The 16,186-nt window shown below is 35.1% G+C and overlaps 1 protein-coding gene across 1 annotated transcript in view; it reads right to left on the bottom strand.

Moving 5' to 3' along the window:
- Positions 1-16,186, bottom strand: part of CNTLN (centlein) — a 225,146-nt gene that overhangs the window by 162,007 nt on the left and 46,953 nt on the right. The window contains 3 exon segments of the mRNA XM_049769389.1: positions 297-476; positions 1,075-1,209; positions 14,274-14,358. Coding sequence (XP_049625346.1) covers positions 297-476; positions 1,075-1,209; positions 14,274-14,358 — 400 coding nt within the window.

The following is a 16,186-nucleotide window of genomic DNA, read 5'->3' as shown; positions in this document are numbered from 1 at the left end:
TTTTAGAGTCAAAGCTCATGATTCTAAGTATGATTTTTTCCAAACAAGTTTTATTTCAAAATGCAATAGTCTTTATTTTTTAATGATTACATTTTAGATAACTATTTGAAGTCAGTTTCCTGCTTTGCAACATCAATTTTTAAAAAGCTATGGGTCTTAAGTGAAGGCATAAAAATTAATGCAAGTCCTCACAAGTAGATCAGAATATAACTTGCTACATAAGAAAATAAAATGTAATAAACCTCCTACAAGAAGATAGATATGAAATAACAATGGATTCCACTTCCATTTCATACCTTTATTCTTTTATCAATGCTACATTTTTCATTTCTCCAATATGCTTCCTGCTTCCTCAGTTTCTCCAGTTCATTTAGCAGGTCAGTGCAACGGGTTTTTAATGTCTCATTTTCCTTCTCCAGATTTTTTATAACCACTCTGTTATGCTCTTCCTTATTCTGTACACATTCCTTAGTGTCCTGTAGAACAGTACCACAAGGGCCGATAAACAAAATTAAAAAAAAAAGGTGATACCTAATCAGCAAATATAAACTGTGTAGTTTTACCTCTAGAGTAGCTTGTTCTATAGCTGATGGCCAAGGTCACCTGTATACTTTTATTGGCCTCTTTTCATGCAGGTGGATGGGTTATATTTTTTCACTGGATGACAGCTTTGATGAGTACACATTTGCAAAGAGCCCATTAATTGATCAAGCTGCCTTTGATGCTGTCCCCAGCTATTTTTGAGACCCACACAGACATATCCTCCCAGACCTGGGTTTTATCAATTAATAATGCTGGTCCCATCAGAATCTAATTACAAGAAGCCACATATTCACACTCCTACTTTCTTAGCTCCATTTCCATCATTAACTATTTATCTGAAAGTTAGAAAGCTTGGGTGTTAGCTTGAAAGCATCTTTCTTAGAGTTTTTGCATATGAGAAAACTGAATGGTACAGCAGGGCCTAAGGCAATTTTTTCTCCAAGCTTGTCACTCTATGCCACAAAGGCTGAAAAAGCTTAAAGGAGGACTTCAAAGCAATGGTACTTTAAAACTACATACTAGTCAACTTACCTTAACTTCTTGACTTTTATCTATAAATTTCTTCTGCAGGTCAATTAGTTCATTTCTTAACAAAGCATTTTCTTCATCCACTGCAATCTTTCGTTTTAAAAGGTCTTTTATATCCTGTTTGAGTCCAGATTCACTCTATGAAATAATATTTAAATTACTGACAAGCTGATATTTCATAAAAATAAACCTTAATTTATTTAAAAATATATCTATTTAAAAATTTTGTTCTATTTTGTGGTGCCAGAAATTAAATTCAGAGCTTCACACATGCAACAAGGCAGGTATACTACAACTGAGCAACATCCTGAGCCCCCTAAATTTCATTTTACACTTTAGGACCATGGAGAAAGCTCAAAGGACTGCAAAACACAGCAGGCATGCTTAATACCTAAATTCACTCTCTAGAACACTGATGAAACCAAGAAAAATCGCATTGCCAGGACCAACCAATTGCTGGAAGTGGCCTCCAGAATCTCTAAGCACTGCTTGGGAGGCCTCCAGAAATATAACCCAGAAATAACTCTTTCCAAATAATTAATCACCAGTTTCACGAATTTCTATTCAAAATCTTGACTTCGGTTATCTGCTCCTATTGCAAAATAAAACCAAAATTAAATATAAATGCTGATACTCTTCCCTAAATTTGTAGAAATCCAATAATTTCTCCAATTAAACTTATTTTTTTTTTTTTTTGGTTTTTTTTGGGCCACACCCGGTGACGCTCAGGGGTTACTCCTGGCTATGCGCTCAGAAGTCGCTCCTGGCTTGGGGGACCATATGGGACGCCGGGGGATCGAACCGCGGTCCGTCTCCTAGGCTAGCGCAGGTAAGGCAGGCACCTTACCTCGAGCGCCACCGCCCGGCCCCCAATTAAACTTATTTATAATCAATCCATCATCTGGCCTTCTAAGCATATTTAATGCCTCTATGTATTTCTCAACAATACCCATTGCCAAATCACATCTCCTTATTGAGCAAAAGACAGACAAACATTTATTACCATGTTTTCTTATTAAGAAATATAAACATAATGTTTTATTCTCTCTCCTGAATTGTTGGCCCACTTGGCTATGCTCAGCAATTACTCTTAGCTCAGTGCTCGGGAATCCCTAGTTAATTCAGGTGATCAAATGTGGTACCAGGATTGAACCACAGCCAGCTATGTGTAAGACATGAACACTACCTATACTATATATACCAGTGGTCCAGCCAAGATGTAACATTTTCTCATTAATATGTTCAGGAAAATTCCCTTTAAATCTATCTCTAAACTATGATGCTTTTCTTATCCTTAATTATCAATTTATTAAAATATTATCCCATAGAAGACATTTACAAAAATACTTGACGGTCAATTAACCTTAACAGTCAGCTAATAATATTCAGAAATAGAACCCAAAAAAAGGGTGAGTTTAAAAAAAATTGATCATATGGGAGCTCAATTTCTAGTTTTTGGAAGAATCTCCATATAGCATTCTAGGGATGTACCCTAGGAAAACAAAATTCCAATGCAAAAATTGCTTCCTCACCTATATTCATTGCAGCGCTATTTACAAAAGCCAGATCTGGAAACAACCAAGATGCCCTTCAAAAGATGAATGGCTAAAGAAACTGTGGTACATATACACAATGGAATATTATGCAGCCATCAGGAGAGATGATGTCATGAAATTTTCCTATACATGGATGGACATGGAATCTATCATGCTGAGTGAAGTAAGTCAGAGGGAGAGAGATAGACGCAGAATAGTCTCACTCATCTATGGGTTTTAAGAAAAATAAAAGGCATTTTTGCAATAATTCTCAGAGACAAAAGAGAGGAGGGTTGGACGGTCCAGCCCACTACATGAAGCACACCACAAAGAATGGTGAGTGCAGTTAGAGAAATAACTACATTGAGAACTATCATAACACAGTGAATGAATGAGGGAAGTATAAAACCTGTCTAGAGTACAAGCAGAGGTGGGGGAGGGGGAGGGAGATTTGGGACATTGATAATGGGAATTTTGCACTGGTGAAGGGGGGTGTTCTTTACATGACTGAAACCCAACTACAATCATATTTGTAATCAAGGTGTTTAATAAAGATATTAATAATAATATGTAACAGATAACTATATATTAAATTTGTTAAAAAGGGATAGTGGTCACTTGGAAATTCCAATATGTCAGTTGGGTTATTAAACAAATCAAAATAAAATGGTCACAGCCATCTATATCTTACTGGGGGAAAAAAGAATAAATTGAAAGTATTTTCTATTTGTTTAACATGATAATGTTCATTTTTAAATATTATAAATGATGACTGGATACATATAGTCAATTCAGAATAGTATTGTACTTATAACTGTTCAACTAAAAAATAAAATTTAATGATTACTTTGTTTTCTTTTTTATGATTTGGTTTGCTTTGTGGGCTATATTATGATATAATATGACTTACTCCCAGGCTTCTATGCTCAGGGACTAACTCTGGGGTGGAGGTGGACCAGCATTTTCCTTTTGCAAATCAAAAGCCTTTTTTTTTTTTTCTGGTGGTGCTCGGAAGTTAATCCTAGCTCTGCACTCAGAAATCGCTCCTGGCAGGCTCAGGGGACCATATGGGATGCTGGGATTCGAATCACCATTTGTCCTGGATTGGCTGTGTGCAAGGCAAATGCCCTAACACTGTGCTATCTCTCTGGCCCTACTCAAACGCCTTAATTTCTATACAATCTATTGTGTGTCCTATTTTTAGTCATTGTGTGTGTGCATGCGCGCACATACGTGTGATGGAGAACCTCCTAAGCATTGCTCAGAAGACCCATGGTCACTCCAACTGATAGCTGTTGAACCAATCATGAAAAACAGATGATTCAATGCTTGAGCTTATGATACACTTCTGCTTAGATAGTTGTATGGGGAGCTACAAAAACTACATAGGAAGTTCTTAGGAGTCAATAGAACTAGGCCAAGCTGTATTTTAGGTTCCAACCATTATATTTTAAGTCTCCATATATCCCTCAGACCTCTAATACCTCCTCAAGATGTTAAGCACTGTCTTGAACCTTACTGGATATTTTACTTATATTTGTTTTTACTTTTAAAATACAAATAATTTAGTTAACAGATTGTACAATTTAGCTTACTAAATGTAAAGTCAGCTTTCTAACTTTAGGTAAATTAAATCACACCACATTTCTGTAGCTTGTGATTTTTGCTAAACATTAAGTTCATTATTAAATCCATGCTAATGGATTTAGCTATGTAGTATTATAGACGTATATAGTAGCATATATATGTAGATACTATATATAGTACTATAATCCATTTCTTGTCAGTGCATATTTCAGTGCTTTCCACTTGGAAGAAAGAGGTAAACTAATGGCAAACACTCTTAAGTACATCTCCTGATTCTGATGAACAAGAATTTCTGCAAGCAGTATTTTTCAAACGAGAGCATGCAATCTAGTAATAGATTATCAAATCAATTTGGTCATCTGTACCAGTATTGGGCGGGGGGGGGGGGGGGTCGGACACACCAAGCTGTCTCTTAGCTCTGCACTAGGGATCAGCTCTGGTTGAAACTTTTTTCTTAATTCTTTGGATCTTTCCATTTTAAATTATAAATTATAAATCACTTACCCATAATCCCTAGTTGGTAAATATTGATAGCATAATATAGATGAAAAACATATCTTTTAATAAAATCATATTTAATTATTTTCCTATTTCATGGGGCTGGAACAACAGTACAGCAGCTAATGTGATTGCTTGCACAAGGCCAACCCAAGTTCAATCCAGGCATCCTCAGTACCATTCCCCCAATCCCACAAGGAGTGATCCTTGAGCAAAGTCAAGCATAACCTTTGAATGCAGCCAGGTATGGCCCAGAAATTAAAAATAATTAAAAATAATCCAAAAGACTGCAGGTTAAAAACCCCTGATATACAGTTGTTATGTTATGTTCCTAGCCTGGCAGGGATTGGGGTGGGGGCTGGAGGCAAGGAAACCTCCTTCACTGTTTATGTAAATGTTGTCTGCTTTAGTTTATATGAAAAAGAATAAAGTAAATTCTAAAATAAAAATAAAAACAACTCCACCTACTTTGTTTCTTTATATCCCAAATGTATATATATATACATATACTGCTATGAAGGAGATCATTCTGTATCTATCCTCTCCTATCTTAAATCAGCATGAAAATCTACAGATCCATCCAAGTAGAAGCAAACTGCAACATTTAATATTTTCTTATAACCTAATAGTATCCTATTGTGTATATATATTATCCCATCATCTGTTCTAGAAAACAAGCTACTTCCAGATCTGTCTACTGTGATCTTTGATAAAATAAACATAGTGATTCAAATACCTCTCTGAATAATTTTGGGCCCTTAGAAAAAATACTCTGAAATGGAATTTCTGGGTAATGTGGGAGGCTCAATTCCTAATTTTTTGAGATATATCTACATTGTTTTTACAAAAGACTGGAAAACTCAGCATTACAACTTGCAGGGAATGAGGGTTCTTTTTCTGCCATATCCATGCTAACACTGGTTATTTTTGTTCTCTGTGACATGTGCCAATCTCACTATCATGCAAAGATATTTTACTGTTGCTTTTATTTTCATTTTCCTGTGGATGGATGAATGATATAGAGAATTTTTCATGTAACTTTAATTTCATAATATATTTGTTCTTTGTGAAAGTTTATCTTCCTCCCATTTTTGATGGGGTTAGTTGCTTTATTCTTATGAAGTTCTATCGATGTTTTTATATAAATTATATGTAAATATATAAATAATTTATATAATATATATTAGCCCCTTATCAGATGAGTAATAGGCAAGTATCTTCTCCAAGACTGTGGTGTCTTGTTTGTTTGTTTGTTTGTTGCTGTTTTTGAGGAGCCATATCTTTCAAGATTCCAGGGGTCTCAAACTTGCGGCCTGTGGGCCGTTTGCGGCCCTCTGTACATTTTGTGGCCCTGCCCTAGAGGAATCTTTTTTTGTTTTGTTTTGTTTTGTTTTGTTTTAGTTGTTTGGATCACACACCCCAATGTTCAAGGCTTACTACTGACTTTGCACTCAAGGATCACCCCAATTTTGCCTCCTGCAGCCCCCAGGTAAATTGAATTTGAGACCCCTGATTTATACTATTTTTATAAAAGTTACTCCCATGACGGTGGTTTTTACCACTTCTAAATTTCTGAATTGCCTACATTATGCTTTTAAAATATTTTGCTTTATTTTGCTAATAGTTTATATATTTATTCTCCTTTGCAAAACAAATAAAAATGTCTATGAATGTGACCAATAATGAATTTAATAATTTAGGTTTGAAATCTTCATAGACTTAGTAATTCACAGATTTAGGTTTTTTTGTTTTTGGATTTTTTTTTTTTTTTGGTTTCTGGTTACAACCAGCAATGCTCCTGGCAGGCTCAGTGAATGATATGGGATGCCAGAATTCAAACCACCATCCTTCTAAATACAAAGCAAATGCCTTACCTCCATGCTATCTCTCTGGCCCCCGATTTAATTATTTTTTAAGAAGCATAATAAAACATGACATAACACTCAACATGATTTGCATGGGTATGGCCAAGATTAGACCAGTTGCTACTTCCAATAGTAACCTCAGAGCACTAAAAAGTATCCCCCAAGCACAACCAGTTGTGGTACAAAACCCTCAAAAACAGCATAATAAACTAGAAAATTAGTGAACCATAACTATCATTTTGTGATATTTATTAATTAAAAAATAACCATTATGGCATCCCATATGGTCCCCCAAGCCAGAACTGATTTCTGAGTGCATAGCCAGGAGTAATCACTGAACATCACCAGGTGTAATCCAAAAACAAACAAAAAAAGTACAATGAACAATCTACTTAAATAATAAAAACACAGTGATATAGCATTGCAATTTATTTTCAAACTTAGCTCACTGAGACTTTTTCAACTACTTTTTCTAGGTAGACTAGAATATAGTTCTATTGACCTGGCTTGAATTTATATGATGGATGGAAGGAAGGGAGGGAGGGAGGGAGGGAGAGAGGGAGGGAAGGAGGGAGGGAGGGAAGGAGGGAGGGAGGGAGGGAATGAGGAAGGGAAGGAAGGAAGGAAGGAAGGAAGGAAGGAAGGAAGGAAGGAAGGAAGGAAGGAAGGAAGGAAGGAAGGAAGGAAGGAAGGAAGGAAGGAAGGAAGGAAGGAAGGAAGGAAGGAAGGAAGGAAGGAAGGAAGGAAGGGGGGAGGGAGGGAGGAAGGGAGGGAGGGAGGGAGGAAGGAATACCGTATATATATGATATATAAGAAGTGTAGATATATAAGAATCTAGCTATAGATTCAATCTACATATATAAAAATGATACATAAGAAGTCTAGAAAAATCCTAGAAATGAAAAGGACACCAAAACAAAGTTGGACCTCTAAAACTAATAGCTATATCAACCCATAATCAGCCTAACCTTTAGCCCAATAAAAATAATACCTCACTAAAATATCAGTAATTTTTACTCATTTAGTAAATATTCTGTATATTATATATAATATACATTATATATATAATATACGTATATTATATATAATAATATACGTGTATAATATATATTACTATACTAAGACATAGTACCATGATAACAGTTTTTTCCAGCACCACTTATATGTGACTATAAACATACTTTTTTCAGGGGTAATATTTAAATCAGAAAACCATTATTTATTATTTAAAAATACTATTGTTTTATCTAAATTATGTTTGTTAAAACACAGTAATTTACCAAGTTATTCATAATACAACTGTTTCAGGAATACAGTGTTCTTATAACAAGCCACCATCATGTAATATTTTCTCCACCAAAGTACTTAGTTTCTTTTCCACCACCCACCCAACCAACCTGCCCCTAAGCAGTCACATAATATTTTGCTCAGGGAGCATTGTCTATTTAAACTCAATTATGAGTCACATTGTATATCACAATGATTCAATAAATTTTTGTTTGTTAGTTTGTTTGTTTGTTTTGGTTTCTGGGCCACACCCAGTGACGCTCAGGGTTTCCTCCTGGCTATGTGCTCAGAAATTGCTCCTGGCTTGGGGAACCATATGGGACACCGGGGACCGTGGTCTGTCCTAGGCTAGCAAGAGCAAGGCAAATGCCTTACCTCTGGCACCACCACTCCGGGCCCTGATTCAATAAATTTTAAAGATTAATAAAAAATGTAAACACCATACAAGTATAAAATTTATTTTATTATGCTTTCTCAAAAAATACAGGAAAAGCATATTGAATTATCAGAAAATAAATCAATGAAAGTCAATTTGATTTAACTTATGTAAATAAACTATGCAAATAAATTGAAATCATTTAATACAGTATGTGTACTTTCAAGCATAAATGAGTTTTATTTATTTAAGATAAATAAATATTTTAGATACTAAAATATATTTCCTTAACTTATTTTTGGGTTTGGGGGCCACAGAGAGCAGTGCTCAGGGCTTAATCCAGGTTCTGTCCTCAAAGGTCATTCTTGGCAGGTAAAGGGGGTCATATGTGGTATTAGGGACCAAACCAGGATTCATCTGATACAAGGCAAGTAACCTATCCTCTGTACTATATCTCTAGTCCCTATTCCATTAATTTTGATTTTGCATTTGTTTCTCATTCTGATAATAATGTCTTCCCTATAATTAATAAAACTATTCATTAAAAATTATTCACTAATACATTTTGGAGTTGACATGAAATAGGTAAAGTATACTACTGTAAAATGTAGTAAGAGTGAAGATAATTAAGAAAATTTAATGAAAAAATACTCAATAGACCTATAAAAGCACTTAGGTATAATACCCCAAGTAAGAGATGATTGGTTTTATATTAGACAATATTAGATTACAGACAGTTTAAGAGTCTGTTAAGGCAGACAACAGATACCAATAAAAATCTCTATGGATATAAAAATTATAAGATGTTCATTCATTATTGAAAATGTATAAAAATCCCTTAGCAATCTAAGAGCAATCTTCCTTACTAAAGGACATCATAAGAAAGTACCAAGTGCTGAGTGGCTTGTATTGTCATTTCAAGAAGTGCTTTTGGTACTTCTGGTAAAACTGGTTTTGAGACTTTGAAGTCCCTAAATTGTTGCCTGTCCCTGAAGCTTTGTATTATCTCTTCAAATATTAATTATAATCTAGCTGGACAGAAAAGTCTTGATAAGGGCGGAAGAGAGAGCACAGCGATAGGGCTTTTGCCTTTCAAGCAGCTGATCCAGGAGGGACGGTGGTTTGAATCCCTGTAACCTTTATGGTCCCCCTGCCTGTCTGAGCTCAGAGCCAGGAGTAACTACTGAGCACTGCTGGGTGTTACCCCAAAATAAAATAAAACAAAACAAAAAAAACAGAGCATTCTTGATGAGGTGTTAATTTTATTGAGTTTTTGTACTATATACCTTCATCCTCTGTTGGCTTGTAGAGTTTCATTTGATATATCTCCTGTGAGTCTTACAGCTTTTCTTTGTATGTAAGTTGCTTTACTGAACTTGATATATTTCATCTCTCTCTTTATACTTCATCATTAAAGTACAATGTGTCCTGGCGTTTTCCTACCTGAGTTTCTTTCATTAGTAGTCTTCAGGCCTTTTGAATCTAGGTGCCTGAAATACTCAAGTTTATAAAATTTATTTGCATGAATTTCCTCTCTTTATATGTTCTTTGTTACTTCATCAAATTTGCATTTCTGTTCTTCTGTGTCTCTGGTTGTTCCTCTTAAATTCACTCCATAGTTGTCTGGTATGCTGTTCATTCCTTTTCAGACTATTTTATAACATATGTTGATTTCTAGCAGTTTCCTCCATATAATCCTAAAACTCTTCAATCTTTTGTTCAGCTACTGTTAATCGACAGTTCGGAGCTTCTATTGAATTTCTGTGTGTGTGTGTGTGTGTGTGTGTGTGTGTGTGTGTTTTGGGTCACACCCAGCAGTGCTCAGGGTTTACTCCTGAATTTCTGTGTGTGTGTGTGTGTGTGTGTGTGTGTGTGTGTGTGTGTGTGTGTGTGTGTTTTGGGTCACACCCAGCAGTGCTCAGGGTTTACTCCTGGCTCAGAAATCCCTCCTGGCAGGCTCAGGGGACCATATGGAATGCCGAGATTTGAACCACCATCATTCTGCATGCAAGGCAAATGTCTTACCTCCATGCTATCTCCCTGGCCCCTGATATTTTTTAAATATCAACTACCATGTTCTTCATTTCTAATTATAGTTCTCTCATTTCAGCATTCATTCTTCTCTACTGGCTTTACTGACTACCTGTGTTATTTCTTTAATTTTATTAAAATCTCACGATTGTGTGACTAAAGTCAATGTTTGAGGATTTACTCCATTAGATGGTGGTGGATGAGCCTTCTGTTATTGTTTTCATATACTCAGCGAGATGGGATTCTCTGCATCTTTGCCACCAGGTTTGTTGTAGTCCTACTTTGAGAAGTGTGGAATTTGTAGGAGCTGTCACATTGTCACAAACTTCAGGAACTGTGCAGCTGGGCCCAAAGATATGGTGGAGTTCTGGTGTGGAGGTTGCAAGGCTTAGTTGGAAGAAAGGGGAACCTCCTATATCCTTTCTGAAAAGGCTTCAGTATTGTCAACTAGGCAATCAAGTCATCAGATGGATGTGGCAGAGTGCAGAGATTCAGGAGCTGTGGAACTGAAGTTTGGTGTGGATGCTTTTGGGCCTAGACTCTAAATCAGTAAGCTTTAAATAAAACAGATTTGTCCTTCCAGAAAGTAAGTGGGACTCATCAACTAATGAAAATCTAAAAAAAAAAATAAATAAATAAAAAGGAAATGTTGCCTCTTAACTGCCCTCATATTAAAATGCAATATAAACTCTTCTTTGGGCTTCCATGGTACATGCAATACATGTTTCAAACTTCCTAATCAACAAATGCATAAGACTATGCCTTAAAATGAATCTACCCGGGGGCTGTATCAACAATACAACAGGTATAGGACATTTGCCTTGCATGAAGAAGACTCAGGTTTGATCGTGGGCATCCTTTATGGCCTGCCAAGCACAAGTACTGTGAGGAGTAATTTCTGAGAGCAGAACAAGAAATAACCCTAACCCCTGAGCACACTAGATATGGCTCCAAAACAACAATCAATTAAACAATGATCTGCCTATCCTGCCATACTTTACTTTCTCTGTTCAGTCCCTCACTGTTTACACCTTGTTCTCTCCCTCTTTCCTTCCCTGTGCCTTGCCCACCATATTCCCCTCCTTGTCCATTCACACATAACACACACACACACACACACATACACACAATACATACAGATTTGGAGCTAAATTAATTTTAAAACGGAATAAACATAAACTCTACCAACAATTCCAATTTTTCACAAAAGCATACTCATTCAAATCAAAATTGTATCTTCAGAGGAGAACACAGTCATTGCAAACCTTGATTACAAACTTAGGAAATCCTGAGAAGACAATCCAACTAAGCCATCCCCAGATTTCTGACCCACTGCAACTTAATAAATATAAATGCTGTTTTGAGACAACTCAATGGGCTAGAGAGAATGTTTTGTACATGAAAGCCCTAGTTTAATCCCAGTACACACTGTCCTTTATGCATCAGCATGTAGCACCCAAAGATAACATCTACCAGGTGTAACACTAAAATAAACCAAACAAATGAATCCGTATTTTTAAATAGGATGCTATCATGTCTTATGTCTAATAAACTAGCATTTCCATAAAACTATGTGAGCAATGCCCAAGCATATCAAAAAGAGAAAAAAAGTTCTAATCCTTTCAACAGAATCATAAATGAAGATTCCTTGTATGACTCAATAGTTTTTTTTAACAATGAAATGGTGTTTGCCACTTCTAATCCATATATAGGATTGGATTTACTGGGAAATTTTCTTTCACCTAATTAATATACAAAGCAAATGACAACATTTATCTATCTTATAAAATATTTTGATATTGCTTAATATCAGGTGTGAACAACAGATTCAATAATGAATGTATGGTACAAAGAAAGTATCATCTAATGAAAGTATGGTATATAAACACAAAATACTATAAAGCTGAAATAAAAAATAAAATAACTCAATTTATAAAAACTTGTAAAAAATGTAGATTATTGGGGCCAGAGTGGTGGCATGCAACAGTAAGGCATCTTCTGCCTTGCCAACACTAGCTTAAGACGAACCGCAGTTGGATCCCTGGGCATCTCATATGGTTCGCAAACCAGGAGCGATTTCTGAGTATAAAGCCAGGAGTAAATCTTGAGCATCACTGGGTGTGGCCCAAAAAAACAAAAAATATATAGATTATCATGTTAAGTGAAGTGAGACAAAAATAATACTTTATGACATTACTTATCTGTGGTAAATAAATAATATAGGAGGACAGAATGCAAGGCTTCAAAGAGGGGATACCAAGATTACCCTGGATTCTTAAATACAGAAATAAAAAGGACAGGAGAAAAAAGAAACTGGGGAAGAGGAAGTAAAAAGAGACGAAGATAACAGGGATATGGATCAGGTGTCTCAAATACATCAGTGGTGCAGAGGTGTACTATATACATGTACATGTGCCAAACAGACAGACTTATGTGTAGAGAACCAACAATACTAGAAGCATGAGATTGAAACAAATTTTTAGGTACCTATTGGAGAGGAAGTCTTGGGGACAAGAGGTAATCTAAGAACACTAATGAAGATTAGTCATTAGTCCCACATTAGTGGGAGAAGTGATATTAGAACATAGTTCTCCTGAAACTCAACTATGAATAACTATATAAATAATGGTAGCTTAATATGTAAAGATTTTTTTCAATTCAAGTGGAAAATACTATATTTCCACAACTAAAATATAAATAAAATGTCATTTATTTGATAATTATAATATCAGTTATGACAAACTAAAGAAAGCACATATTCAGAAGGTAGACATTCAAATTGAGGAATCTACAATCCATTTGAAAAATTTACATGGGTCAAAAAATTTACGTGCACCAGTGGTAGAAAATAATTTAATCTTTTAAAAAGTTAACTCCCCATAGTACAGCAGGCAGAGTATATGTCCTGCACACAGCCAGACTCAGGTTTGATACCCAGAATCTCATAGCGTTCCCCAACAACCCCTTAGTATAATTTCTCTCCCACTTTTAGTATTTTAATAAAACAGATCTGTAATTATAGCCTAATTTAGGTAAAAATTCTTTAGAGTTTACTAGTCTGCAAAGGGAAACAGTCAAAATTCTGAAGAATATAGTTGACAAATAAATCTGCATTTAACACAGAAAGATTATATACTTATAAGTATATAAGTAATAATAAAACCTATATATAGAGTAAACTTAAATATTAAATCATGATATGAGCTGCAGTTATTTTTTTTAATTTTTTTTGGGCCACACCCGTTTGACCCTCAGGGGTTACTCCTGACTATGCGCTCAGAAATCGACCCTGGCTTGGGGGGACCATATGGGACACCGGGAAATCGAACCGCTGTCCGTCCTACGCTAGCACTTGCAAGACAGACACCTTACCTCTAGCACCATCTTCCTGACCCCTTGAGCTGCAGTTATAATGCATTTATTTCACTTTAAGTAACTTCTATCTTAAAAGTGGTTACCAGAAGTACTGACAACGTGGAATTTCAAAGTAATAATATAATTACTATAATTTTGTGTTGTTTTATATTTTACTCATTATACATGAAAGGTAACACTGCTAAGTTTTTACTGTACTCATTTTAAAAAGCAAGATTTCAAAAGATAAGAGATATACTACAGCTTTTTCAGATTTTTTACAAATGAAAATTTGTTTCAGAAGTGAATGATAATCATTAATAAAGAAAGGAAAATTGAATAAAAGAAATTAATAATTGCTATGTACTACTTGAACAATTAACATTTTAAGACTTAAGGTATAGATTTAGTTATTAATTTATAAAGTAGCAGGCTATAAGGAAATCATAATATAAAAGTAAACCTATTATAGGGTAACTCTATAAATTACAAAATTATTATTAATTTTACAAAATAGGGTTTGTAACACAGTTTGATAAAATGACTCCAATAATTCTAATAAGCATTAGTACAAAAAATGAAATAGTATAAAGATCTACTACCAAAAATATGCAAAATGTGCAAAAATATGTCCCACTATATAATACAATTCTCTGTTGTATTACCAACCTGTTCTAATTCTTGTATTCTAGTATCCTTGACTTGCAGAATCTCTAAGACTTTTCTGTCCTTAGCTTCAGATTTCTGGTTTTCTCTAAAAACAAAAATATACACTGATTATTATTCATAATTTTAATTATTTAAATTTTATATCCATATAATATTACCATAAATATAATGATTAAATTATCTAAACTTGACTGAATTTTTAATATTAATAAGAACCATCTGAAGGAAGAACTTACAACCTCTAACAACTATGATAACTTCATACTTAAAATAATTTAAACTCCACATTTGCATAATGAGAATACTTGACAAAAACTGTAACTGTGTTTGTATTTGGTCAGCTCCATAAGCTCCTTATTTTTTAAAAGAGATGTGTATCAGGCCATGAAAAATCTTGGGTACACCAGTTGTGCAGCTGAAAATGGTAATCGAGCAGAACAGATCAAGTAAGTCCTCAACCTGCCATAGCCATCCCAGCTGCATCAAACTATCCCCACTGTCATATCAACAACGGTGTAGGTTCACCACACATCTACAGCTCTCTGCAGATAATCCATACTGACCAAAACTCCAAGTCTGCCAGTATTTGGGCTGACATCATCAACACTTTTTTGGAGTGAGTGCAGGAACCTCCCTTGCCTTCTCAGGCTTCCAGAGGTCTGGCAACCAGAAACACACCTGACAAAAGCCACAGTATCAGCAATAGTACTTGATGTTTTTGGACTGCACAAAAACTCCAATTATTTTTAATACTGTTATCTCCATAGGAACACAACCATTTAGACTCCAATGTGTATTGAAAGAAATCTAAGGGTCAGAAACAAAAGAAATAAGGCAATGATCAACTAGCAACAAGAGTTTAATAAATCTTCTGACAATGATTCACTGAACTCATTTGCAAGATACAATAATTTTTACAAATGTTCTTGTTTCCATACTCATGTCTTTCTTCTGTTTCTTTGTCTTTCTTTAATTATTTATCTCCCATTTACCTGAAAACAAATGTATGTGACACATAGTTTTTAAATAGTTATTTATATATTAAAAATACCTGAGGGCCAGAAAGATAGTACAGGGGTTAAGGTGCAAGTCCTATGTATGGCCAACACAATACAATCACTGCCAACACTTGGTCTCCTGAACATCACCAGATATATCCCTGGATGTGACTGTAGAGACATTAATATCCCTTGTAAAGTTAAAGAAACAACAACAAAGATTTTAAAAAATTTAGGGGCAAGTGACACCATATAGCAGGTAAGGCCCTTTGTCTTCCATGCAGCTGACCTCACATCAGGTATTATTAATACCTGAGCACATATCCAGGAGTGAGTCCTGAACACAATATGGTGTGTCTTCCCTCTCCCACACACAAAGTTTTAAATTAATTGCAATGGCCACAATACAATCAATTTGTAGTTAATATACTCAAAGAACAGTTCCCTAAAACACATAAAATCACAATATTTTAACTAATGACTATTTTCTTTAAAATATATATAATTTTATAGATTTCTCATCTCAATCAGGGTGTAAGCCAAAAGCACCTACAGCTTTGGGTACTAAAAATAGCATTATTATTATCAGTAATGACTAAATAGATATAAGCTACCAAAATAAAATTCATGTCAGGGAGGAATAATGGGGTAAGGGTGAAAACAGTGGCAAGCATAAAAAGTTGGGAGAGAAAAATAAATACAGGAAAAAAAATGAGGAGTAATTGGGAGGGCAGGGGGGAAGAGAACAATAACTCTCTGACTTAAGATGTAATCACATCACTTATTCACTGCTGGTAGAAATGCCGATCAGTCCATGCTTTTTGAAAAATGACATGGATACTCCTCAAAAAAAAACTGGAAACTGAGCTCCCATATGAATCAGCAATAACACTCCTAGGGATGTACCCTAGGAAC

The sequence above is a fragment of the Suncus etruscus genome, chromosome 1, assembly GCF_024139225.1.
Source record: "Suncus etruscus isolate mSunEtr1 chromosome 1, mSunEtr1.pri.cur, whole genome shotgun sequence".
Classification (NCBI taxonomy): Eukaryota; Metazoa; Chordata; class Mammalia; order Eulipotyphla; family Soricidae; genus Suncus; species Suncus etruscus.
This window is presented reverse-complemented; position numbering and strand designations above follow the sequence as displayed.